Here is a 26,568-nt window from a genome sequence, read left to right on the forward strand (position 1 = left end):
CAAAGCCAACCAATTGATCAATTCTTTATTCTTGATCATACTGAAGAAATCAATAGTTACTGCCTGGCGAGAACCCAAAGCCATATTATTCACACAACACACGTTCCGCTTTTCGGAAACTTGATTTAGCTGCGACGAGTTAACCTTTAATTTTGGAAACTAAGTCTTCGCTGTCACATATTTACTTGGAAATTCGTTTCCTAAAATCTATGATATCAAACTGAACATAACTATTGCAGCAAAAGGGGACTATGATTATACTTGCACGTCTAGGTAGATGAAGGGATGCCATTCTAAAGAGAAGGGCGCGCAGGGAATCTGTAGAATTTTAGTTGGATGTTCAACTCCATATTTATATCACGTTCACACTATATGGTTTGCGTCGTCTCTGAGGCAGTCCTGGTCCTGAAAACATCGTGAGTTGTTTGCCCTTGGTCGGCATTTGGCTGGCTTAATTTAAGTCAGGTCTGACGACTGGGTTCAGAGCAGACTCAAATTTGCGACGGGGCTCGAATTTAGTTTGGTAACGGTTGATGTCGGCCCTGGGCCCGATAGCTATTATAACAGATGGCCTTGATCTATAGGTTGATGAGTAACTGAGAAGCGGGAGATTCAAATACAGTCTTAAGGGGACAACAATTATTCTGACTTTAGCACAATCTTGCGGGGGCTGAATGTTAACGTATTGCAAACAAGAAGCAGCCTGATTTCCGTCCTTCCTTCAATATCCGTCGATGGACTATAACAGCTAGCTACCAACTGCAAATTACGTTGCAAGACATGTTTTAGAACACATGTTCTATGAAGCTAACTCTAGCAAGCCAAGGAACATCGATAACTGAAATTGGACCGGACATTTATTTCTATTGACGTCCAACAGTGGGCATTGGATAATAACATAACGTAAATACATTTTCCAAACTAGCAGCAGCTGGCTTAACCCATCTACCCTCAGTCCAACTATAGAGAGGGATGACTTGTTGAAATTGCAAGTTGAACCTCTGTTTCGACGACGAATCCTGCTTGTAGCGATCCGTAGGATGAATCAGCGTAGTTATCATATCCAGACAATGACCAAGGCCAAAAACCTGCCCGAGCAACCACCAGTAGCCCGAGAGACTACACAGCAGCCAGAACAATGTCAAAGTGCTTCGGGGACCACAGCCACCAGTACACACCGGATGTCAGTTCCCTCAAAGGTGACCCGAAATCCAAGATGGCCGCGTCCACAGCTTTGGGAGACTACATCCAACAACTTCAATCACTCCTGCTGTAACATTAGCTGCAACCGAAGCACCACAAGACTCAGCACCATTACAAACAATCCTGAATACATTACTTCTACTGAATTCTCAAAATAACCAACCTCCATGTGCTTCTTTGAATCACGAAAGGCCGATTTAGAGTCCCACATATACATGGACACACCTTTCAAAGGTGAGAAATATGGTGATATTGTTGAAATTTTGTCAACCAGTGACTTTGTCAAAGTAAAGGACCAAAAGGTTCTTAGTGTAGGAGATGATGGCAACACAATTGTCCTTCCGTCAGGAAGAAAGAGACCTCCTTTGGAATCTGTGGCACCTACTCAATGGATAGCAGCAAATTTTGCTATCATGTATAAAAAGATGAAAAATTGTCCATCCGACAGAAGATGTTTTCAATGATATTGCATTCTCTCGTAAAGTCCCAATATTGCCAAACCAGTATACATAGATGTCCGTCCTATTGTATGATCGGGAATATTGCCAATATCAAGAGGAATAAAGTTTAGATTGAGCAGTGATATACCACATTTGTCAACCATTTTGTTGATAGAAAGAGTCCGAAGAGTTGTTAAGCGCCTCAATCACAGAAGGTTCACCAACAATGACTTAAAAACTGCAAACTGAACGCCAGCGCCAATTGATATCAAATCTTGGAGACCCATCTGTTTAGGCTTTAATAGAGTAATCGTAAATTTGGTGCAACTGATACGCACATGTTTGCCTCACCCAAAATCAGTCCATGAAACTAAGTATGGTTCTGATTAAAAAACATATAAAGTCGCGACCCTTCAACATGCCCATCCCACCACCCAATGATTTTGCTCTTACTTACTCTGCATGGCAAACTGAGCTCAAACATAACCGAGATGCCAAATTTCTATTAGATGGGATTACGAATAGCTTCCACATTATCGATAAGGATACCCCTAAAACCAGCCCATATGTATAATTATAAGTCAGCTAGTGGTGCAGCCAAACACCAAGTAGAGAAGCAGATCCTTGCTGAAATTGAAGAGGGTCATGTAACGCTATTTCATCCAAAAAACCAGCCAAATTCTGATGAAGTTGGGCTTATCCATGATTGCACCAAACCACAGGGTAAGGCTGTGCACGATAATGCGTCTGACCATCACATTCAATATCAGTCTCGCGATAACACTGTGAAACTTATTTCCCCTGGCAGTTTCCTAAATCAGCTTACTGCTCCGTAACATTCCAAAAGTCCAATTATCAGGCTACAGGTCTTGAATGGTTATTTGAAGGTGATAAGCACTCAACTTATCTTTATGATACACGGCTCCCATTTTGTGCAAAATTGTCCCCTGGTATTTTTCAAAGATTGACCCAGAGTGGTCGCTGAATGATGGCCAGGCGGGGCTTTTAGGCCATGGTTGTGTATCTAGATGATTTTCTCATTTCGCCGCTGACTATCATTCCTGTTTGGTTGCCCTTAACACCCTTTTAAAATTGCTAAGACAGCTAGGTTTCCGCATAGCATGGAAAAAGGTTGAAGGCCCCACCCAAAGGTTAGCCTTCCTTGGCATTGAAATTCATACTGGTCTTCTTTCATCACGCTTGCCACAGCAAACGCTTGCTGAATTACATAATCTGCTTATTACTTTCTCCGCTAAAAAGCGGGCCAGCCGCCGCCAGCTAGAAACCCTAACAGGTAAGCTTGTTTGGGTATGCAGGCTAATAAAGGAGGTAGAACGTTCCTCTGACGTATCCTGACCAACTCAGCAACTTTTCTCACAACTCATTCTGTCTAAGACATTTGTGTTAGAAATCCAATGGTGGTTACAAAGCCTTCCTCTATTTTATGGTAGTACTAAGTTCATTGATATCCGCCCGGTGACTGATGTTCACATTGATGCTTCTAATTTTGCCTCAGGTATGTATTACAGTGATGACTGGCAGTACACCTTGTGGTCCTGTGACTGGCATCAGCTACCCCACTCAACATTAATCATAAAGAAGTCCTTTCTATTATTCTTTCTTCCAAACGATGGGCAAATGCTTGGCAAGATTCCATTACACATTTTCACTGATAGCGCTATCGCTATGGGTTGTAACAATCATGTTACTCTATGTAACCCAACTGTTATGAATGCCTATAAGGCTTTCTGCCCTTTCAACTTTGATATCAAGGCAATTCATATATCTGGCAAAGAGAACAATATCCCAGATGCTTTCTCTAGATTACATCGACCAGGACAAAGTGTTACGTCTTCATAAGCTCCTTCCAGCAAACACCCCTTTCCAAATGCACTCCAGTGATTTCCTCTCCTCCTTTCCTAATCACCTGTCTTGTTCCGCTGCCTCTATCCAAATCCTACTTTCCCAGATAACCAATGAAACATTTAGAGAAAGAACTGGATGTCGAAGTGGCATTTTACAGGTTGCCATACAGAGTAAGTTAGAGCAAAATCATTGGGTGGTGGGACGGGCATGTTGAAGGGTTGCGACTTTATATGTTTTTTAAATTAGAACCATACATAGTTTCATGGACTGGTTTTGGGTGAGGTTTACGACATGTGTCATTCAGACAAGCATGTGCATAAGCACAAGTTGCATCAAATTAACGATGACCCTTACAATAACAAGTAGCCTCATGAAGGTCCTATTCGAATCGTTTAAGAACAAAAAACTAAAAGCCATAGACCCGGTCCTCACATCTGAGGATTGTTCACCATAAACCGTGATTGACAATAGCTAGACACTAAAGAATAGTGCTACAGTGACCGACGAATATTTAGACATCTTCTGAGATTTGGCCGGCGGATGACCTCAATGCTAATGCAGTGTTGCAACAGCAGCAATATATTAGCGCTTTGGCCATCCGCATATATGTACAGCAATACATGATGACGTACAACTGTGTGCCATAGTGCTATGTCTCTGTGCCGAGTTTGAACAAAATATGTCCCGACATGTCATAGAAGTGGCTCTGGCAGGACAAATATTACAAAACAAAATGACTGCTAGGCTGCCATATTTGCCACGGATCGCACATACAGGACCAACTTGCGAAAAAAAATTAAAATTATAAGTCATAGTGTACTGTCCTTGTGCCAACTTTGAATGAAATCAGTCAAACTCTTAGCACAAAAAACGCCGCCTGGTATCCATTTGGACGTGTACGTGTATGCCACAGTGTGTTGTCCGATACAAAATTTTAGAAAAATCAGATATGTCCAAGAGACGCCCCCGGACGGATGGGTGGAGGCACACATGCACAGACTCACACACAGACGGATGAAACCCCCAAAAATAATTATTTTGTAAAACATATTTATCTTTATTGATCTGAATTGTACTAACACCATCTTCGTGTATCTTGCCAAAACTAAAATAAATTTAAAGTTATTCCCTTACAAGTGTACCTTGTTACTTTTTCAAATTGAATTTTATAACCATTCGAAATTGATATCTTACAAGTGGCAAATATACATTTGTTTGAAGCGGCAATATAAAGCTGGGAACATAGCTTTGGCTAGGTGCACCCAGCTCAATTGACTAATATTTTTGTGTTTGAATTTACAAACTTTGCGCTACATTTATGTTAAATCATACATTAGAGAATTTAGAGAATTTAATATAGTGAATAGTTACCAATGACATAACAAATACTGGTCCCTTAAAGGGTATAAAAGTGGAAATATGGTATCAGCCTCAATTCAACAGCTGAGTTGAGCTCACATGCTCATACGTCAAGCAGAAATGACAACAGATCAGTCTGATAAGTTTTGCTACCCGTGCATATTCTTTCAGTCCCATCTTTGGAGATCCACTTTTGAAACTACAGCCATGGTGAGAAGACTCCGTCAAAATTATCAGGGTCTGCTTTTGGGTCCAATGTAGTATCGATTAATGGCACGACATCTTTCCTATACTCATCCAATTTTCGACGCAGTTCCTCTACTTTCATCGGAAGTTTATGTGATAAGTCATGTCGTTCCTCTGGGTCATCTATTAAGAAAATTTTAAAAGCCGAGTCAAAGAAGATACCGTATGTATTCATATATGATTGTGTCAAAGTATATTTTTTGTGTCAACAAAAACCTCGGGCATTGATAAGTGTCCGTAAAAAGAGCTAACAAAACAACATTACGGAAACGGATGTTTCACAGAAAATACTCCTAATTAAAAGATATCTTGACATTAAGTAGACAAAATGCTGCTTTGGTGTGTCATATATCGTATATGCATTAAACCCTGTATTTCACAAGCCATGTCAAGAACACGGACATGAGAGTAAAATTCACTTGCTACGGAGTATTGCTTACATTTATAGCAAATGACATTTTAAAAATGTCTTAGACATTTTATGCAATCGAACCTATCATCTTTGAAATACGGCAAATGCTAGTTGTTAATGACACGTAATATCGTAAACCATACAAGTAACGTCGACACAATACCAGTAACGTAGACATCATGTGATGAAATTTCATTTACTTTGGTGAACTTTGAGTTTGTAATTCCTGAAACATTTCAAATGACCCAATGAATATTTTACAAGCTTGGGAACATTTATGAACTCTCTGATGTGCTACATGGTACTTTCTTACAAGGTTTGAGGATATTTTAAAACGAAAGTCCAAAAATGCTTAGGAAAAACATTTTCTAAATTATAGTTTGTAATTCAATATTCGATGCCAAAAGCTATGATATGACTATTGCTTACGACACAGTATATCTAATGACAAAAACACTTTATTGCTGTTTTCGAGTGTCTGCACAATATCGTGACTACGAAAAGTACACGAAAACAAAATACAAAATCTATACGGTCAAATGGTCCAGCCAGGTGTTTATCAGTGGGCCAATGTTGGATGTTCACCTTGAAGTTCATGAAATTAATCACCCACAAACCTTTCAAATTGAACAATAAGGTCACATTTGCAGGTGGTGTTGGAACTTTCATATCCAAGACTCCTTTCGGCTTTATCACCTCTCTGTCCACTGGCAACCAGCCATCTGAAAACAGTGGCGATAACGAGTGCATGATATACCTATAGCGCAAAAATTCTCTATTACGAAATACTTATGTACATTCTCTTAAACTTGTTGTAGGGGAGCCAAAGCGACATAGTGTAATAGGATAGCAAAACGATTTATTTAAAAATGAGTGATAGAAAAAACATCGTTTGCTATGAATTTTCTATCACAACTACCACGTAAAATACGAAATTGCTATTTTGAAAAATGAAGCAGACATTTGATGCTGTTAATGAATTTAAATGTTACAAAGATAACTCACAATTGAGAATTGTACCGTTACCCTTTATGACAAGCATTGTGACCAATCAAACATGTATTTACTGTCACCAATAAAACCTCTTTAAATACAAAAAATCTCTGCAGCAGCTCATCAAGATTTGAAAGACCTCTTTTTTAATAAACTGCGCTGAAATTCACGTTTCCCATGTAAATAAATAAAAGTTTGGACAATTACATGGTGTCCAAATTGTTGGCCATTTCTCAGACAAAACTCATAAATACCTTTGGCATGTGTAAAAACATATTTCAAATCAACATTATCATTCAACGGCGTTCGGCATAAGGTAGAAGTTTTAGGTGCTAGAAATCTATAAAAAACATTTCAAAATTTACTTACCTACTTCACTGAGCACTTGGCCAGGATAATTCATGTTTGGATTGCCTGTAATTAATTTCCAGTCTCCGACCCTGAGAAAGAATTACGTATTCAGATTTTGAGTGTTTTTGCAAGAGTGACCAGCAGGATAGCCATAAGCTTACAGGTCAGTAAGTTTGGTGGTTTTTTACCACAAATATTATAATATATATATATATATATATATATATATATATATATATATATATATATATATATATATATATATATATATATATATATATATATATATATATATATATATATACACAGTCTACATTCTATACAAGGGAACGATGCATTAGCCGTAAACACTTTTTAGACACAAAAGCATAATTGGTACGTTGTTTTGCGATTAGCTGATTTATTGAAACGAACTTTTGATTACGTTATCACCATTCTATTTGTGTGCGTAAATAATACTCATTCGTGCACTTGCATAAATGCACATTTTATTATCATATTGTGGGTATTTAAATTTTCAGTAGACTGCACAACAATGAAAACAGGGAGCTTTGAACTGCAATAGGCCGAACAAAAAATTGTGCTGTTCCGATAACCCGACCTACCCTAGTTTTTACCTGCCGGCCCTACACTTTTTAGAGCTACGTAAACACGGAAGTAAATAAAGAAGAAAAAAAACGTAAAATCATGCGTTCGTTACTTGGCATTTGATTTTCGCTTGAACGAAGATGTCTTTTATGGTTTGTTTTTTTCTTTTATAGGTATGATACATTTTTCTGGAAATGTTTAGGCCAGTGTCTGACCGCCCTTAACCCCTGAAAATGCACATTTAAAAATAAAAATATTTTTGAAAAAAAAATCTCTGCCGACTTATCTACCCTATTTTTAAAAACTATGTTATCGGAACAGCACAATTTATTTTTTTTAGCCTTACCTTATGGCTGCACCAGGAGACATTTCAAATTGATCGATGTTGTATACAAATTCTTTTCGTGGTGATGGTGAACCGTTCGCAATCATGTCTACAATATCCATACCGTCTAGGTCCGATTCTGCTTTAAATGAATAGTGAAGCTACATATTACAAAGGGCAGGACAACACTCATATTGGAACATTTTGGAAGTTGTAACACTGTACATGGTCATTGGCCTAAACGGTATGACTATCAACAGCGACCTAATTAGTAGTCCGAAACCAGTCCATTGATCAAGCCTGTCTTTTTGATCTTACCGAAAAAATAAGATGAACGCAAAGACATACCAATTACACAATAAATACACCTTTGTGAAAAGTTACTTTACATACAACGAGCTGACCTTAAACTTTAGAAAACAAGGCATTGCCTAAATTGGCTTTGCCTTTTTTACACTTTGAATCTTTTCAATTTAGATGGAAAGTCATGGCCTGATCTATTGTCACGTAATATCTTGTGGAACAACATACTAAAATGTATCATATCAAACTCCATATTATATACATTATCGACGTACATTTCCCGCCACATAAAACCACGTAAACGTGTTGAAGTGAAATGAAAAAATCCTATAGCATGTAAAAGAGAACTTGAGCCTATGAAAATAACTTTTGTAGGATGTTTACAATAGAATTACGTTCACACTACAGAGGTTAGGTCGACTCAGCGTCGGCCCTGGCGCGAGATTAAAACATAGTGTGTACACGAACTATATTTTTTCTTAATTCAATCTTGTACTGAATGTGAACCTAGCTTTAGAGGTCTCGCAAAATATAGAGTTGGGTCGACCAGTGATGATGGAGGCGGAATGACGCTACTTGTTTCTATTTGCATATCCTGGCGTCCCATAGAAAAATGAGCGTTGTGACATCTCATACAACATAATAATTATCGTGAGAACCTGGTACCAGTGACTGCTTGTTTGTCTTACCTGGAGTGATGCCCGCCATTGACAGTATAGTTGTGTGCCAATCCGTAATGTGATTTAACCTGCGCATCAAAAAAGGTTTCACTTAGCTGTGGTACATCTTACAGTGCCAAATATTTCCAATGTAATCATTGTAATGTCGATTACCGTAAGGTGATTGAAAGACTGAAACATTTACTGAAACTTGGTCGCCGTTAAAACTTTGGAACCAGAGTAACAAATTACCCAATATTTATCGACCTTGAAATTCAAAATGGACGCCATCCCTTTGTTAACTTAATTGTAGTCTATTGGGAAAATTGAATTTCCGATTTTAAACAAAAATAAGACAGTGAAAACTTAATTACTCCATGAGCTTCGTAATTACCCGACTCAAACAGTAGGTTGAGAACGCATAGAAAAAAGTTTTAGGCTCTGAACATTTGTCTTTGGATCAAATCTACCTTAATTTAAGCACAGTTTACAGATAGTGTGTCTTAATCGTAGAGTCGGGCCAAAACAGCACGTCTAATGTAAAGTTTGCCGGAATAAATGAATGTCCTGGCCTTATGACTTTTACTTTCCTGAGATATCTTGCCAGTAAACTCATAATATCGGAGACATCACCAGCTTAGTAACAAATTCTAGTTCTCTTACCCGTCATGGACATATCCTTTCTGTTTCACCAGGGGTCCATGTATCATTGCTGGAACTCTGACGGCGCCTTCAAACAGTGTTGAGCCGAGGGCACGAAATGGCAAGTTACTGCCCTGTGTGACTATCAATGCACCGTTCTAAGTGATTCGGACGAATAGAATGGTATGTGTGAGGCACATGCAAGCGAGGTCAGTATTTGTTGGAGGGCCATCACCTTTGCAGAGAATTTCCATGTGTTCGATATTTATTGAGTGTTTTAAGTTCCATATACGTGTCTCCGAGCAACGGGGTAGATCGGTCGGAAACGTTTTGATTATCTTTATTTGGGTGTGACTTGTCTAAAAGTTGCAGAATTTTGCAAATTCCTGTTCGAGTTTTCAAAATGCAGAAAGTTTTGGATGGGATGGTTTTAAAATAGGTTTTCAAGAGGTTAGATTGGGTTACAAGAAATACACATATCTTTTTATTTAGCCTTGCAAGATGTTAACCAAATAATACAGTTTCTCCACTTTTTTGAAATTATAAAACAAGGTAAACGTTTCTCTTTGTTTATTTTATTTTATTAATGCAAATCCAACGGGCAGAATCGCCTGATATTTTGTCAAACATTTATATAGATACAGCCTTACTACTTGCACAGGTTCATCGGGTACACCTGCAAGACACTGGCCAGTACAGTAGAATTTAGTGTTTTTCTGATGGTCCCTTAAGTTTAAATAATTTTAAACGCAGCCTCACAGAGACGATTTTAAATTGTATTGCTACTATTGTAAACTTATCGATATCATTGGTCAAGTATGCTTCGATATTGCCTTCAGCATGTAACAAATTAATAGGTTATTTACGTGCATGCAAGGTGAGAAGTTCAAGTTGCCGTCACGAAAATGTTCTAAAATCTATGCTGTCAGTGCTGTTGTGCAAATATGAGCGACCAAGACAAATAACGCAAACTAAAAGACAATTACAAATTGGATTTTCATCATTAAATCTATACATCAAAGTCACATTTTAAGCTGATGAGTGTTTTTTCAAGAAGACGTACACGCACGAAGTGGACGAAGGACAGACAACTGTAATTGCTTTGTTATTGTTTATCATTAACATGAAGGAAAATTGTTGTACTGTAGGCTAAACATTGATTCCACTGATTTTGTCAAAGCCCAAATGTAATATAGTATACGCATAGAGGCGGGAATACGTGTAAATTTGAAGTAGTTAGTCCACAGACTTTAAACCGATATTAGACGTCATGCAAGGTGGCTATCAATGCAAACAGAAAAGATGTAAACTTACGTCACTTATGAAAATCAACATTGTATCTTCCCACATTCCACGTGACTTCAGCGCAGATGTGAGGTTTCTAACTGCTTCATCCACAAGGGAAACCTTGGCTTTAAATAATAAAACATTTTAATGTCCTTAGGTACAGTGGAAACGATTAAACGAGAAAAGACGTTCCAAGGCACAACACCGTACCTGAGAAATAACCAGCAACAACCCCAAAAAAGTAATCGTTTTGCATAATTCAATCACTACTTTAGAACCGTAATGTACAGTCTTCACAACACCCCCATCACTGAAAGATTCCTACGTTGCAGCCAACATTGACTTTGATCATATTTTCTTACCATAATACCTCCTGATATTCTGATTCTCCATGTTAGGGTAGAGATCTTCGTATTTACTTGGAACCTAGAAAAAGACAACACTGAAGTCAAAAATCCCTCTTTATTTTTATCTGTTCCTAACACTCTTGTAAGCTATTTCATGACATTGTCGGGTGAAAGTGAAGATGAAATTTCAATAAATGTGAATGGCTGTTATTGAGTGCTCAACAAAACTGGCAGATTCATTCAAATGGAATTATCAGCATGAAAGATCCTGAAGCAGTCATGAAAATGACGCAGTTCTGTAAGGCTCTGACTAAGTTTCACTATATCGAAATTCATTCCAATTATGGCTTTATGTCGACAGGTCAAACATTCTTACTACAGGAAAGTTAAAGGACCCAATCTATTGACTATGCTGAATGAAAGCTCAGCATAATCGTCGTATCATCCAATTACAGAGGACTTTAATGAAATATTTTAAACAGCTCATGAATCTGACAAACATGATGTAAGGCTTACCAAAAAATGACGAGGAGATATGTCAGAAGATATTTACAAACTTTGACAAGAAAAGTGCTAAACGATGACTTCAACAATATCGGGACTATCAGTTTCTTTTTTAAGCTGTTCCACTCTTTAATAGATCGATTATGAGGGCAAACACGGCCAAGGCATGATAAATGTAATATTTGAACCAAAGAGAACAACTTCCTGAACTGTTTACTCAATGAACATTCCATCCAGTCATTCCACACAATCAATTATCGGAGGAATCAGTCATAAATGTGTATCCATATAAATGAAGTGAAGGTCTTACCTGAAATCCCTTTGCGGGTTGGTCTATGGCGAAATACAAGAATAGAGGATATTCAGGATGGTGTTTTGATATGATATCGACCGCTCGTTCTGTGTACAGCAGCTACAAATGTATGAATGAAGATCACATAGAGATTTAGAGTAGGAAAGGTCTCCTCTCCTGAACAGCTGAGTCAGAAAATATATTTATTTTACATGTAACAAAGCAAAGCTTTCCTCCAGTTAAACGAGAATTGCCGAGTAATTTGTTTATTATCATTGGAAGCTGGTATAAAACAGACAAAGTGTTCTATTTGTGAACGGCAAGTTAAATACAAGTTGTTTTCCACGCAAGCCACTCTCGTTTATGTGTACTGTCAAACTCACCGTCGAATACGTCTTATTGTCCTTTTGAACAACACCAGTATTGTCTCGAAGATCGTACCCTACATTCGTTTCTTGATAAAAGGGAAGAGAGAAATGTCAACCAGGAAACTAATCCATTCATAATCTATCCGTGATCAATGATCTCTGTGATCAATATTTGCATTGACGTTGACAGTTTGCAGTGGAACGAACACAGACAGAATCGGTAAAGAACTGTGACGTAGTTCCTGTTAACTACCGGCAATGGATGCTACTCGAGTTAACTGCAGCTTTTAACGAAATACAACCCTCGGTATCCACTTTGATTGACCCTCAGATTGAGCATGATTATTTATGATGTTTGATTTTGAAGAAGTGGTTTACGACATGGAAAATGACTCCGGCAAATTTGTCAGTTTTAACTTTTGAAATAACGCTGACACAGTGTGTAAACTTATATGGAATGCCTCTTCATGCTGTATGAAATGACATGTGCTTCCTTAGTTTTGGAGCTAGGATGATTTCGCGGTTAAATAGAGCATCCTCTGTTGAGGAATCAAAATCTATTTTGCTTTCACTGAGAACAAGACTGGTTACACTAAGATTCGATACAACATTCAAAGTCTACTGGGTATTTTCACCGATTGTACCACGATGTAAAAGATACAGCAACATACACTTACCCTTCACAAATATATCTTTAGCGGTCTTTCCATAGTTTGATATCATGCCTCCTAAGTGACCAAAGAAGGAATCAAATCCTCGTTTCAAAGGTGTATAATCCAACTTTGAATAACCAAGGTGCCACCTGAAGGAAGTGACAGTGTAGTGTCAATGATACTGTGCTTCCATTTTGATCATATATTTAATTGATAAAGATATGACATATCTATATCATGTACACTGTGTCTCTAAGGGGTCAGTATTTTAACAGGGCGTTAGTTATGGTAGAAATAAGCTTTTGGTATTTTTTTTAGGGTTTAGCAAAACTACTTTTATTAGTTTGTGTCGTAATTTAGAAAATACAAAATGAGCACGTCTCAGGAAATGTGGACACAAAATTTAAGGGTCATAAATAGGAGATTCATGAAAAGAAAATTTCCAATAAAATATGATAAAACGATCTCACGTATGTTAAAGTCCCTTATTCTTTTAATCAAAGTATCTTACTGGTAAATGTTATCAGCCAAAAAATGGTACTTGAAATTCAATATGATTTGTGGGAATCCGTTTAATGATTCAGTGTGCGCATCTTCAGTCAGACATGGGGTATACTTACGCGGTTATTCACTATTCGAAAAATTATAATTCACTGTTCTCAAACTTCCAATATACAAACACCTGTAAGAACTTGTTATCACTTTTCTAAGCAATCTTGTGACAATCCTGAAAAGGAAATTGATGAACCATAGTGGCAAAAATGGGGGAAAACTAATAAAAGCAGAAAACCACAAATATTGCCATGAAGCTATAAAAACAGAATACCTCTACCGTAGGTGCCTACAAACTAAACATCCAGGTCAAATGACCTGTTGGTCATAAGCTTTTGATGTTTTACTGTTTTTACACAGCATATCTTTTGGGCTAACACATGTATTTAAATTAAACCAAATGTATTATCTTAGATGTATTTTATACGAGATACTAATGTTTTAAAAAGAGCGGTTAAATCACCACTATTAAGAAGAAAATCTGTTTTAATATCAATGTTGCCTTTTGACGTCACACGACCATGCCGAGGAGCTTAATAACAAATTCTAAAGCAGTGAGGTAAATGGTTCCGGCTCGTGTTCAGATAAGTGCACACAAACATCTGGACATGAGCTAAAACAGGTTCCTTGCTAGGCTTCCGCTAATATTTTATCCCTGTCTCTATCCCCAAAGACTTCCTGGGCCACTACTGATTAATGTGAAACTATTTATGCGTCTACTAATTTTTACCCCCTGCAAAGCGCTTCCTGAATAGCGATTTGTCTATGCTAAATATGATAAAATATTCTTAAAGTTTAAATAAAATTGAAATTAAAATTGAAAACAAAATCGTGAATCTATTTGGCGAATAGAAAATAAGAAAATAATATTTTGTACCGCAATGGAGAAAGTGCAAGTCGCACTTCGTAAAATCAACATGTATATTGCAGCTGTGTACATTCCACCAAATTCTCCGTCATCAGTGCTGGAAGAGCTTGTAGTTTCACTTTGTAAACCCGATGACTAAGCCCTCATTTACGGCGATTTTAATAATTAAGCATCAAAAACAGAAGACGCGTACACAGCTTTCAAGGAACTACGAAAGGAATTTAAACAGCCCAAGAAGCTCGCATACAATTATTATCTCGGTGAAGTACAAGATCAAATAGTAACAAATAGTAAACATTTTTGGTCTTTCATTAATAATAGACGTAATACTCGTTCCTTCCAAACGTCTTTTACACATTACGGGATCAGTGCTGTTACACCATTCGATATGGCTGAGCTTTTTAATAGGTATTTTAAGTCTATTTTAGTACTGATAATTGTGATGTTGTCCCTTAATGCGAACCTTTTGTTAACGATTGTTTAAACAATGTCATTATTACTATTGATGAAGTGACTAACATTTTCAACAACTTAAAGCCTAAGGGTTAGGCCCTGATGGGATCCCCACCAGAGTCATTCGTACTTGTTCACAACCGCTTGCTCTACCGCTTACGTTTTTTTTAACAAGTCGCTTCAGACTGGTGTCTTTCTGTCTTTGTTCAAAAGAGGTAATATTGTTCCGGTTTATAAATCTGGCCTTCGTAATGAGGCCTGTAATTACCGGCCTATCTCACTCCTCGCTATTTTTAGTAAAGTTTTTTGAAAAAGCTGTCTTTCCTCACATGTCATTTATAATCACGTGCAGAATGCACTGGCCGATAATCAGCACGTATTTGTTAGGGGGCGCTCCACTGTCACCAACCACAGGGTGTTGTCTACATGTCCGTCCCCAGGGGTGGGTAGGTGTTTCGTTGTATCGCTAATATATACCTTGCTGGTGCGTTCGTTATTGACTTTGTCAAATTTAATCCGGTGATAATCTGGTGAGAGCGTCCACAGATTAGTAATTTACCCTTGATTACTTTGGCTGATTAGTCACTCAAACTTATCAGATAATAGACGCAGCATGTTGATAAAACGTATACGCAAGATTGTCAAGGGCAGTGCTAAGTTCAGACCGAAACACCAAAGGTTGGTAGAATATATCTTTATTAGCGATACAACGAAACACCTACCCACCCCTGGGGACGGACATGGAGACAACACCCTGTGCACCAACCCTGTTTCTTACACAGACCATTTATCCAGAGTTATCAATGATCGTGGCCAAGTTGATTCTATATACCTTGATATTAGCAAAGCTTTTGATTTAGTCAAACATAGAATTCTACTGCATAAACTCTCCCACTTTGGCATTCATAGTAACATTTTGAATTGGTTCCACTCATATCTTAGTAATAGAGTGCAGCGTGTGGTCCTTAATGGTCACTTCTCCTCATGGAGTAAAGTTAGTTCTGGTGTACCACAAGGGTCTCAGTTAGATCCGCTTCTATTTGTTCTCTATGTTAATGATATCAGTTCTTCAGTTTCAAGTTTCATGTCATTGTATGCAGATGAGTGAAAACTGTATCGGCAAATTTCTAACATCTCAGATTGTAGTTCTCTTCAACAAGACCTAAACCACATTAAGAGATGGTGCACGACATGGAAACTTAAACTGAATTTTAAAAAATGTATGGTTATTTCCTTTACGAACAAGAAAACTCCGATTCTGTATGATAATGTATTAATGGTGACAATTTATGCAGAGTAACATCAGTTAAAGACCTGGGTATTCTTCTCACCCAAAATCTGAACTACTCTCAGCACACAATTACTGTCAAAGCTTTCACCGTATTGAAAGAGTTCAGTGTAAATTTATCAAACACTTGTGCGATAAAACTGGCATAACCTACTCATCTGGTCACTACAACCCACACTGTACATTTTTTAACATTCCGCCTTTACAAGAGCGCAAAAGTTTTCTGGATACGACCTTTTGCAAATGTATGTTCTCTTTTTATAACAGTTCAGAAATTTTTGAGCGTATCTGTTTGAATGTGCCTTCTCGCTCTTTGCGCTCAAAACAACGATTTAAACCTAATGTGTCTAGACTCAATGCTCATTCTTCGGCATTCTTGTTGTGCTTTTTGTTAGTTCTTTTTATCTTTTGCTGGAACTGTAATTGGGCGAAAGCCCGTTGTTCCCAGCAAGTAAATAAATAAATAAATAAACAAATAAATAAATAAAAATGGAGAAAGAGCTCATCCATATACAAATTTAGAGATATTACTATGAAATGAACGAATCTAATACAAACTTTACTTCCCAGTTGACGCAGCTGCAAATAAAACATCAGAGGTATCCGATAACTTATAAATTGTTTTCCCCAATTTAAACATTTTTAACCTTATTTGTGTATAATTTGGGACTTGTATCTTAATTTGAACAACTGAGCCTTCAACCAACACAGCAACTCTGTGTAATATCAATTTGACACAACACTTTCGAGTTTGTGCATTGGACGCAAAACCAAAAAAGCATACTGGCATGCGAACACACACATACATACATACATACATACATACATACATACATACATACATACATACATACATACATACATACATACATACATACATACATACATACATACATACATACATACATACATACATACATACATACAGACATACGTACGTACATACATACATACGCACGCACGCATTGTACAGACAGATAGACAGACAGACAGACTTTGCCTTACAGAACAGCTGAAAAAGTCGCAAAATCATGTAAACCATCACATGGCCTAATTTACATAAGGTATATAATGTTTGTTTTACTTTTTTCTTACATTTTCTGGTAACAGATACGACATGGAAAATAACTCGCGTATGGCTTTTCCTGTGTGAGCAGTTTTCGAGGATATTTCAGTCATAAGCTAAACGCTTAAAATTCGCTATCTGAAGCCCAGTTTAGAGATGTATTCGTTGCTGTTAGTTCATGTCCGATCTATGACAGCAAGTATATAAACTCTATAGCGTGTGGAGGGATCGCAGTCAGATTATGGTAACATCTAAGCTCGGTTATTGAACCATTCTTTTTAAGGATGGGGATATAGCCTAGCGCTTTGACTTGGTGTGAATTCGAATCTGATCGAGATTTCACTGAAGTGCACCTTTTACTTACTTTCCGACGAGATGGGTCAAGTAGCCAACTTCCTTCAACTTTTCAGGTAGCGTTTTAAATTTCAGAGGCAAACCGCCTTTCATGAATCTCCATATTATACCATGCTGAAAAAAGGATAAAAGACATCGGTACAATCTTGCCAGAAGTGAAAAAGTATAACCAGTCGCCCCAAGTCATGCAATAATGCTGGAACCACATCTTTTACGTTTCTCTTAGTGCATGGAATAGTTTGAAAACATACAAGTCAACTGTGTCGTTGAACGCAAAAAATCTTCCGGGCGTTTGAATAATGGTAGTGTTTAAAGCCCCAATAGCTGCGAATTTTATGCATTATTTTCATGATTTTATTTTCAATCCGAAGTTGGTTCATGTGACTGTGCTAACTGAAGGAAATGTCCAGAAGTATCACTGCTCGCTGATTTGGACCATGCCTACGCATTTTAACAGGTTAAATAATAAACGGGAGCCATGGCGCCCCTACGGAAGAGTACGAAAATCCAGTATTTCCTGCACATACACATCGTGATCATAAAAGAAACAAGCATTATGCCATTTACTTGAATGCAGAACACACGATGGCTAAGATGTTGTTGTTGTAATATTTATTTTCTCTGTCATATGAATAGTTTTTGAAAATGGCTGCAAATCTAAAATGATATTATTGTAAAACGTTTTGAATTTACATACACTTTCGACACTTATGACAGTGGGATATACTTTTTCAGTCTTTAATGGGTCTTATTCAGAGAAAACTCTTGGAAAACTCAGGATATTTTGAGATCGGTTTATTACACATTTGCAGCTATTGGGGCTTTAAAGGTTTGGATGTAGTCGAGTGGCTTTCATCACTAGCACATTTTCTAGTTGAGTAGACGTAGGTTGAGTGCTCTCATTTGATCGAGGAATCACTGACTTACAGCCAAATCGACAAGAAGTGAAGAAATTGTTGCAGTGCAGATGGGAAGCTGCATTACATGTCATTCACTGCATATTCCAGAAACTTCCACCCACATGATTGACATCAACTGATTCCATTTTAAACTTGAATTTTCACAGATCGATTATTGAAACTCAATGTCAATTTACAAAAGATTGCATGTCATAAATTCTGAAGTTGGCTTCTCCAAAATTTTGTGAGAAGGAAATACGGGCAGTGCTTTTGAATATTGGTGTTAAAGGTATACTGTCACCTGTTCTTCCAATTTTACCGCAGTTACCATGGAAAGAGAAAATCTAACCAATCACAGATTTTAAGCGGGTGGCCGCTTTTTAAAAACAGCGCCCCAACATGGGCATTTTGAATACCAAGGAATGGCCCTTTGACCGTATATGGGCATTTTTAGATTACAGGTGACTGTATAACTTTAAATCGTTCTTTCAATATTCACCTGCATTTTCTTCCAGAAATTATAATTTTCATAACATGTTATATACGCTATACCTCATTTGTAAAAATATATTAATACGTTTTTCACTTTAGTCCCCAAATCACATTAAGATACATACCTGCATACCAGTACGGAATGGGTAGTAGCCCGTCATCAGTGCAGCTCTAGTCCTGAGAATGTTAATAAGCATGTGTACTGATATGTCTATAGTGAAATGCTCGCATTATTCAGTTTAAAAGACAATCACATGAGGACTAAATATACTCCCCTGTTCAGTACATTTATATCACTTTTCTAAATCATGCGATTGAACGTAAAATTTTCAAATAATAATAGCCGAGCAGCAAATGATCAGCAACTACGAAATTATAACCATATATCAACGTTCATTTACATATGCAAAGCTACCATCAAGAGAACTAATTAAAGGGCCATTATTTGTAACTGTTGACCATTTTTTACCTCGGAAAATTCCATGTTGGAGGCTCATATTTGTTGCAAAATGTTGTTTTACGAAGAAACAAACATGATTAGTGATGTTATAGCCACATAAAACTGCTAATTTTTGTCCACACGTGTTGCCCTTCCGAGCTCGTTTGTTGACGTCTGGCATGCTCAGCGTGCTGGGGAGAACGCAGATATGGTGACGCCGCGATCACGCGAGATGTACAAGTTCACCTTTATTGCGGGATCAAAACAACATTGCGTCGTGGTTTGCCAGACATCTGGCTACGCAACGTGTTCAGACAATGGACTACGATAAGTACCGGGCATAAGTAATGAATATTTATTTTTAAATTGCTGTAAATGGCTCGCACAGGTGCAGAAGAATGCCTACGTTGGAATCCGCGTGTCAACAGAGTTTGTATTTCTGTCCGGACAAAAATTGAAATTTTCGTTGTAAAATCACATGTTATTTAGTTGTCAGGCACGTAATGTTTCCGAATAATATGCAATTCTCTATTATTTGACAGACTCTTCAACATGAGCCAGTGATCATTTCAATCAAAACTAACGGAAAAATCGCCAGAAGATACAGCTAATGGAACTTTAAATACACAAAAGAAACTTCAAACAAGATATATATTGTCATAAGGTTTACCAATCACGTTACAGTTTACTCATAGTGGCATATGGGCGCCATTACCCCAATGGTTGATAAACGTTCATACGATTTTTTTTTCTATTCATCCCCGTACTTTAATATCGTTAAGTCTGCGATATTTTAGCGCGGAATCTCGTTGAAGCACGATCAATATGTTACATGTACCACAATCGACCAAGCATCGACGGGTTTATACGGTACTTGACTTCAATACACATCTCGTACTCTAAACTCTCATTCTTCAGTGTCGATCATATGCAATCGTGTAAAGAAGTGTCTAAGTACTTTCTGTGGCATCCGGGTTAGCGTATATACAACTGAGTTAGAGTGTTGTTCTATACTATAATAAAGACATAAATACTACTTACGGAGTGCAAACTGGTTGAACGTAGGTCTGGTTGAATATAACGCCATTTTGACCAAGTGTGTTCAAGTGTGGTGTTTTGACGTTTGGGTTGTTCCAGCCAATGTCATTCCACCCTGGGTTATTAGTGACATGTAATCAAGGTAATTAGGTACGCGGACTTAGGTAAATAGACTTTTGCGATTGATAAAATATATTGAGAACGTCTTCAACATACTAGTACACTATCGAACTAGAAATCAAAACAGGAAACTACTTCGTCTTTAAATATTCCACATGTTGATATCCTGCTCACGTTTTGGCCAGATGAAAATGTTTCCTTGTACGTTTTTGCCAAACAACGGAAAATCCAGCTGAAATTTATGAATATCAACATAGGTAGCACTCTAGGAAGAGCCTGAAACGCCCTTACAGTGCAAATAATCCCTGGTTGGACTTACCAAGGTCGTCAGCAAGGATTAAAACGATGTGTGGACGTTTGACTTTCCGGCCTTGCATAGATAAAATTACGGCAATGGCGCCGACTGTCGCAGCTACGATAAGTGCACTCTTCATTCCGCTATTTGACCAGTCTTCTTTACGTTGAAAGTCGAGAACTAGCAGAATAGAAGTGCGAAAAATGTAAAATATATTTTGAGACTATGGGCTGAACCAGTATGCCATTAGGCTGACTGGTCAAAATTACAAAAAAGCTGCAGGGAACACTTGTCAAGAGCATTGCAACCTAAGGCATGTTGCAAAATTAGCAAAAGCGCATTCACGTGACTGAAAAATTGAAAAGACGTGCTATTCCGGAAAAATATACATATTCTGCCAACTCCAAAATAACAATAAGAACTTAAAAAAAATGTGGGTGACCCTCATTCCAACCAGCCACTTCCAACGTATAGTGGTCCATTTACATCTGCCAGGCTTCTTATAAGAAGAATGACGGATTAATGTGACCAAGAAGCAAAAAGAGAAACTGATAACGGACAACAGATGATTTGAAAATATTGAGATATCTTATCGGGCAATGCAGATGAATTTTTGATGTACATAAACCTGCAACATGTGAATGAACTGGTAATGAAGCCGAATTATATGCCGAAGATTACACCGAACGTGCAATGAATTGATATGCGACCCTGCATATGTTCACCATATATAGTCGGGTAGTTGCTCTACCTGCAGCTGTTATGCCTTGCCAGCAACTAGGAACAGGAATGGGCTATAATTAAACAATACAATCATGTCTACCATCTTTTTATACCGTTTCCTTCATATGCTCACAAACTTTGTCACATGCTTACGCTTACTCCTTGCCTGTGTCTAAAGTCACGAAGGTGCCATTTTCATCACGATGTTCACCCTTGTATGTGATCATTTTCGGTAAGGCAGTACAGCCAGCATTAGAATAAGACGGGGAATCTGGCAAACTAGGCATCAGAGATGGTTACTTCTCCCGCCACTTCTGTTTATATCACACCTTTTCTTGCACATGTTCATTCTGTCTTTCCATTATTGTTAAGAATCGACAAAACTCTTACTTACAGGGTTGAAACCATTTTAAAAAGGTAATGATCAGGGTTTGAAGCCACCAGTGTGTTAAGAAGCGACTCGACCCTCAGACTTGACAAAAGAGTAATGTTTCATATTGTCTCTTTATCATTCACGCCATACTCTTGATGGACCTTCATATGGCACCTACCTGTACATAATAAATCCAACACTTTGAATACAATGGGATTGAATACATGTTGAAAGGGTAAATAATAAAATTGGAACCGTAGAAATGGACCACACTTTGTCATGCAACTCTGGTAATAGGCCCCACATTTTGTTAATTAAACATTTGACCGACACACGCGAATTCAAAACTCGATTTTGAGGCTGATTTCAGTCAGTAAAATAAAAGGAATAAAGCCTACAGCACGTTGTATTCCCAGACAGTGGCCCATCCAAGTATTAACCAAGCCCAACGTAGCTTAACTTCGGTGATCGGACGAGAACCGGTGTATTCTACGCAGTATGGCCGTAGGCGATTAAAAATGTTGTTTTAACTCACCATTAATTAGAAATGACAGACTTTATTATCAAACCAGTCAGTTTGAAACCTTCAGAACAACATCAAGGGTATTGCGTGTAGGGCCTATTTCTCAAATGTACTAAGGATATACTAATGTACTTTGTTATAGAAGTTGAAGGGAGAACAAGGACATGGGCAAGATGTGTTACCCTTATATTTGTGTCGGCTACATGGCCTATCTGCCTACGGTACAGGGGCTAAAACTATGGGCAAGATGTGCTACCCTTATATTCGTGTCGCCTACATGGCCTATCTGCCTACGGTACAGGGGCTAAAACTATAGCAAGTGGGTCACCTTCGATTTGCGTACAGCGCGACGTATTCAAAATACTAGTACTTTTGTCATAGGACAAGGCTTTGTAAAAATTCCACCAGGTATTTTCTGAACGTTGCCCATTTATTGAAGGTCCCGTTCCTGAACAAGAAACAAAACACCACTAACAAAGGCTGTGCCTTATTCGATAGGTGACATTTTCGCTGGCTTAATTCGTGACACTGGAGTGTAAAGATTACTTTACGCTTCAATTACACGACGCGTCGTGACGCCGAGACGGGTAATCCAGTGTTGTCCTTAGAAGCCGGGTGCCGGGTAAATAACCCGGCTGCTTTTGCATTTTTTCCCGGCTACTTTTAACGTAATTAGATTATTTTTATAGACCTGTAAGCTTAATTTCGAGATTGCACTGCCAGCTGTTAGACGGCACGCGTACGATTAGCAGTTTCGCGACCCCTTTCCCCGTATGGCACTGCACAAACATAAAACAGTTTCTTAATACCCGTTTGTGGCTTTTTGAGCCCGATCTTTTATTTGTTAAATAGTGTGATTGGCTGATTTACGCGCCTATGGTGTTGTCTTTAATTTGTTACGAGCAATGTAATTGGTTTGATTAGTATGAAAATAATCGCAATCATACCAATCCATAGTCCAATAACACTAGGTCGGAATTCGTAAGACAATAGTTGTAAACATAGACACAAAACAGCACAGAACAGACAGTAAATAGACGGTACACAAACAAAGTCAAATTCTTGAAAGAAAGATATATGGACCTCTGGCCAAAAGACGAAGAAGGTCATCTTAGGTCATTTTTAACGATGGCGTCAAAAAGAAATGTGGCGTCGGCCACTGGCCCCTTGCCGTTGGAATATTTTTTTTCCCGAAGAAAGCCCGTTCGAAAGGTATACTTGATTCCGACAATACATTTAGTTCATGTATGAAAAACTTCAAAATCATGTTTGTTTGTTTTGTTGTATGTGAGCCACGTCTAAGACACACAACAAAAGTACTGTTTCAGTCTCAGCTAAATGTCACCTCAGATGCCACCAGAGAACACCATTTAGGACTACACTCCAAAATTTCATTTTTCGCCTTGCGAGAGGGGGACACCCCCCTCTCGCGCTCCCCCCCCCCTTCGTTCGCTACGCTCACTCGCCACTCGGTCGCTTCGCTCCCTCGCAGTCCACCCGTCTATTTTCTTGAATTACCCGGCTACTTTTAACAACACTGGTAATCCTAGCTTTGGTGCCGATGTTACGCACCATAAGCTTACTCCCAGACTCCAGAAAGGTCGCAGCGACACAACCGCTGACGAGTTTTCACTTCCCTGGTTCACGAATAGTCAGTCACTGATTACAAGCTTGAATGAATGCGTATTTTCTACCTCCATCATCCTCGGAGCTTTGCGGGTCACGGTCACTATAGAGGTCACAGGCACTTGACCCGTCGCTTCACGATCGGTACTGATTCACAGTAAACAGGGAGAGATAAGTTACCGTGAATCAGTACCGATCGCGAAGCGATTGGTCAAATGCCTTTGATAGAGGTAGCATGCCACGGTAGGACACACGTAGATTGATACTGTGGTACTGGTACACTGGTGACCCGGTACCGGACCGTGGACAGGTAATGTAGCGACACAGCCATATGAGGTGCGCCTCGGCTATCATGCTCTTGGATATGTATTCAGTGTGTAGTGCATGAGCGCCGAAGCGTAGGACGAGCTCCAATAGATAGCGAGACTATACTGTGCAAGAGTTTTGCCATAGTATAGCCATACATCATGTACATTACGTGTCCATTGCGAGTTTCTCGGCTGTTATTGGCTACGCTGGTACGTACGCGTAGTGCAAATCTGCGGGCAGAGGAAGCCATACAGGCGAGAGGGCTAGTGCCAATGCAATGCGTATCCCCAGTTCTACATGTTTTCGTTGACTACGAATTAAATCGACATACCTTATTCTTGTGTCACCTTCTGAGGTCACCTTGCGCCGTAAACAATAAACAACCAAGCCATTACGTTCCTGGGGTCGTGGGGGACGGTTCCATGACCTTTGAACTTTTGTCGACCGTCGCATGAAAACACCCCAGACAGTCAATGGCGGCGCTCTCACTATCGTTACCGTTTTTCACCACTGCCATAGGCGGGCCACAGGTGGTAGTCTCCAGCTCGGCACTAGCTAGTCATCATTCTAAGGGAGCCGTCATTATTTACGGCCGGAGGGGGGTCTTGAGGAATTTCATCGGAAACTCCGAAAATTTGAGTAACCCTGATGAATTTGAGTAACCCTCCTATTCCAGTAAATTATATCTTTTGCAATTTTATTTATCTCATTGACAATTATTTTATTTTTAGTCCTACTTTTTTCGGTAATTCCCCTTGTAAATGATCCTTACGTCTTTTTTTTATTGTCCGTGTTTACCCAAATATTTAATTTGTTTATTTTGTATTTATTTTGTTTTTTTATTTTTTTATTTCTTTTTTTTCAGATGATCTTCGCTCACTGCGGATTTAAATAGGAGACTCGCCATATTATCTCGATAATTAGAGTTTATGCCAAAACGGAATCTTGCAGCTAGCATGACTTGCCTTTTGCAATGACGTAAATGAAAGGTCAGTGTAAGGTCTGACCGCGTAAGTATCACTGCCAACCTAAATACAGTGCCACTAGATTTAATGGATCAATATTTTGATTTTGCCTTTTTATTTATTACACCTAAAAGTAAACTTTTATTAGGTAGGTGGGGTCTAAACGTAAACCTATGGGGTATGAAGGCTCTTTTCAGTCCCCGTGAGGCTGGACCCTACCACGAGTTCTCACCAATGTTGGCGGTTAACCTCGATCGTTTGTTCGTGGCCCCATGATGGAAACACGTGTCTTTGAATGGACGAACTCTCATCATTCAAATTGGTTTCGGAAGGTGATTTGATAAACGTGATAAAAGTCGCAGAGCATGTACAGCATGTTTTATACGGAGACGTTTCTAAACATAAAAATCCGCGCTGATTTGCATGCAGCAGACAGATCTCCTTCGACCAATCAGAAAAAACGACCTTGTGTTTTCAATATAAAACAGAACATTCAGAGCCGTATACTGCATTATAGAGATGGCACAACGCAAAGTGACTACATAAATGACCTTAGCATGTCTAGAATTACCTTCAAATTTGAGTTTTTTAGTGAAATTTCAGTTAAAAACACAGACAGTAAGTCTCATATATAAGGTTGGTCTTTTTTCTTTAATGGCATCCATTCAATCGAATATACTTAAATTATATCACAGATAATATCAAAATTATAATTTTCAATACATCACAGATCAGCTGGATATTAGAATTGCTTTGAAAAATTAAGGCTTATTCTGGTACAAAGGTTTGTTGTAGAATGTGACAATAATGTTCTACAGGAATCAGCTTAGTGAGTCATTCTTGAAAAAAAAATGTAGGAAGGCCTTTTGGTATCAATGTTTGCTGGTAGATTAAATAGTTGCCTAAATAGATACAAAGAATATATGTCATACATAAAACACACCAACAAAAATATGGTAAGATGGTGAATTGAAGCTTGTTCTTTGATGGAGCTTAATTTCTTTTATACAAATAAAAAGATCTTTCCGGGATTTTCTTGGCAAGAAAACAGAAGCAGTTTGAAACGGTTTGCGAGTTTTTGAATTCTTGTAGTACAAGCCCTGTAAAATTTCCCATATATTACACTGAATATAAAGTTACTGGAAGTGTATATCATTAAATAGAAATACACACTAAATGTTGTCTACAAGAAATGTGTTCACCGTGTAATGACAAAAGAATCACATGACAAGGTCGTCAATTCAGCACTCGGAAAATTTGACCCGACCCTACCATTACATTAAAGAGAGAGAGAGAGAGAGAGAGAGAGAGAGAGAGAGAGAGAGAGAGAGAGAGAGAGAGAATGAG

At 38.3% G+C, this 26,568-nt stretch overlaps 1 protein-coding gene and 1 pseudogene across 2 annotated transcripts; both read right to left on the minus strand.

The window, feature by feature from the left end:
- Positions 1-4,542: 4,542 nt before the first annotated feature.
- LOC139138559 (arylsulfatase B-like) lies at positions 4,543-24,746 on the minus strand. Of its 2 annotated transcripts, none has more exons than XM_070706986.1 (16): positions 24,588-24,746; positions 20,727-20,882; positions 20,291-20,402; positions 18,936-18,987; positions 17,430-17,533; positions 12,863-12,987; positions 12,201-12,271; positions 11,836-11,937; positions 11,037-11,100; positions 10,702-10,799; positions 9,409-9,545; positions 8,776-8,834; positions 7,805-7,922; positions 6,889-6,959; positions 6,144-6,248; positions 4,543-5,237 (listed from the first exon to the last, which is right to left on the minus strand). In XM_070706986.1, the coding sequence occupies exons 2-16, from the start codon at positions 20,839-20,841 to the stop codon at positions 5,068-5,070; spliced, it is 1,503 nt and encodes a 500-aa protein (XP_070563087.1). In that variant the 5' UTR covers positions 20,842-20,882; positions 24,588-24,746; the 3' UTR covers positions 4,543-5,067. The 2 variants fall into 2 exon arrangements, with proteins under 2 accessions (XP_070563087.1, XP_070563086.1); XM_070706985.1 differs by having other exon boundaries at positions 7,805-7,925; positions 24,588-24,722.
- On the minus strand, positions 22,190-22,308 carry LOC139139554 (5S ribosomal RNA; annotated as a pseudogene).
- Positions 24,747-26,568: the final 1,822 nt, after the last annotated feature.

This window comes from Ptychodera flava, chromosome 8, assembly GCF_041260155.1.
Source record: "Ptychodera flava strain L36383 chromosome 8, AS_Pfla_20210202, whole genome shotgun sequence".
In the NCBI taxonomy this organism is placed as follows: Eukaryota; Metazoa; Hemichordata; class Enteropneusta; family Ptychoderidae; genus Ptychodera; species Ptychodera flava.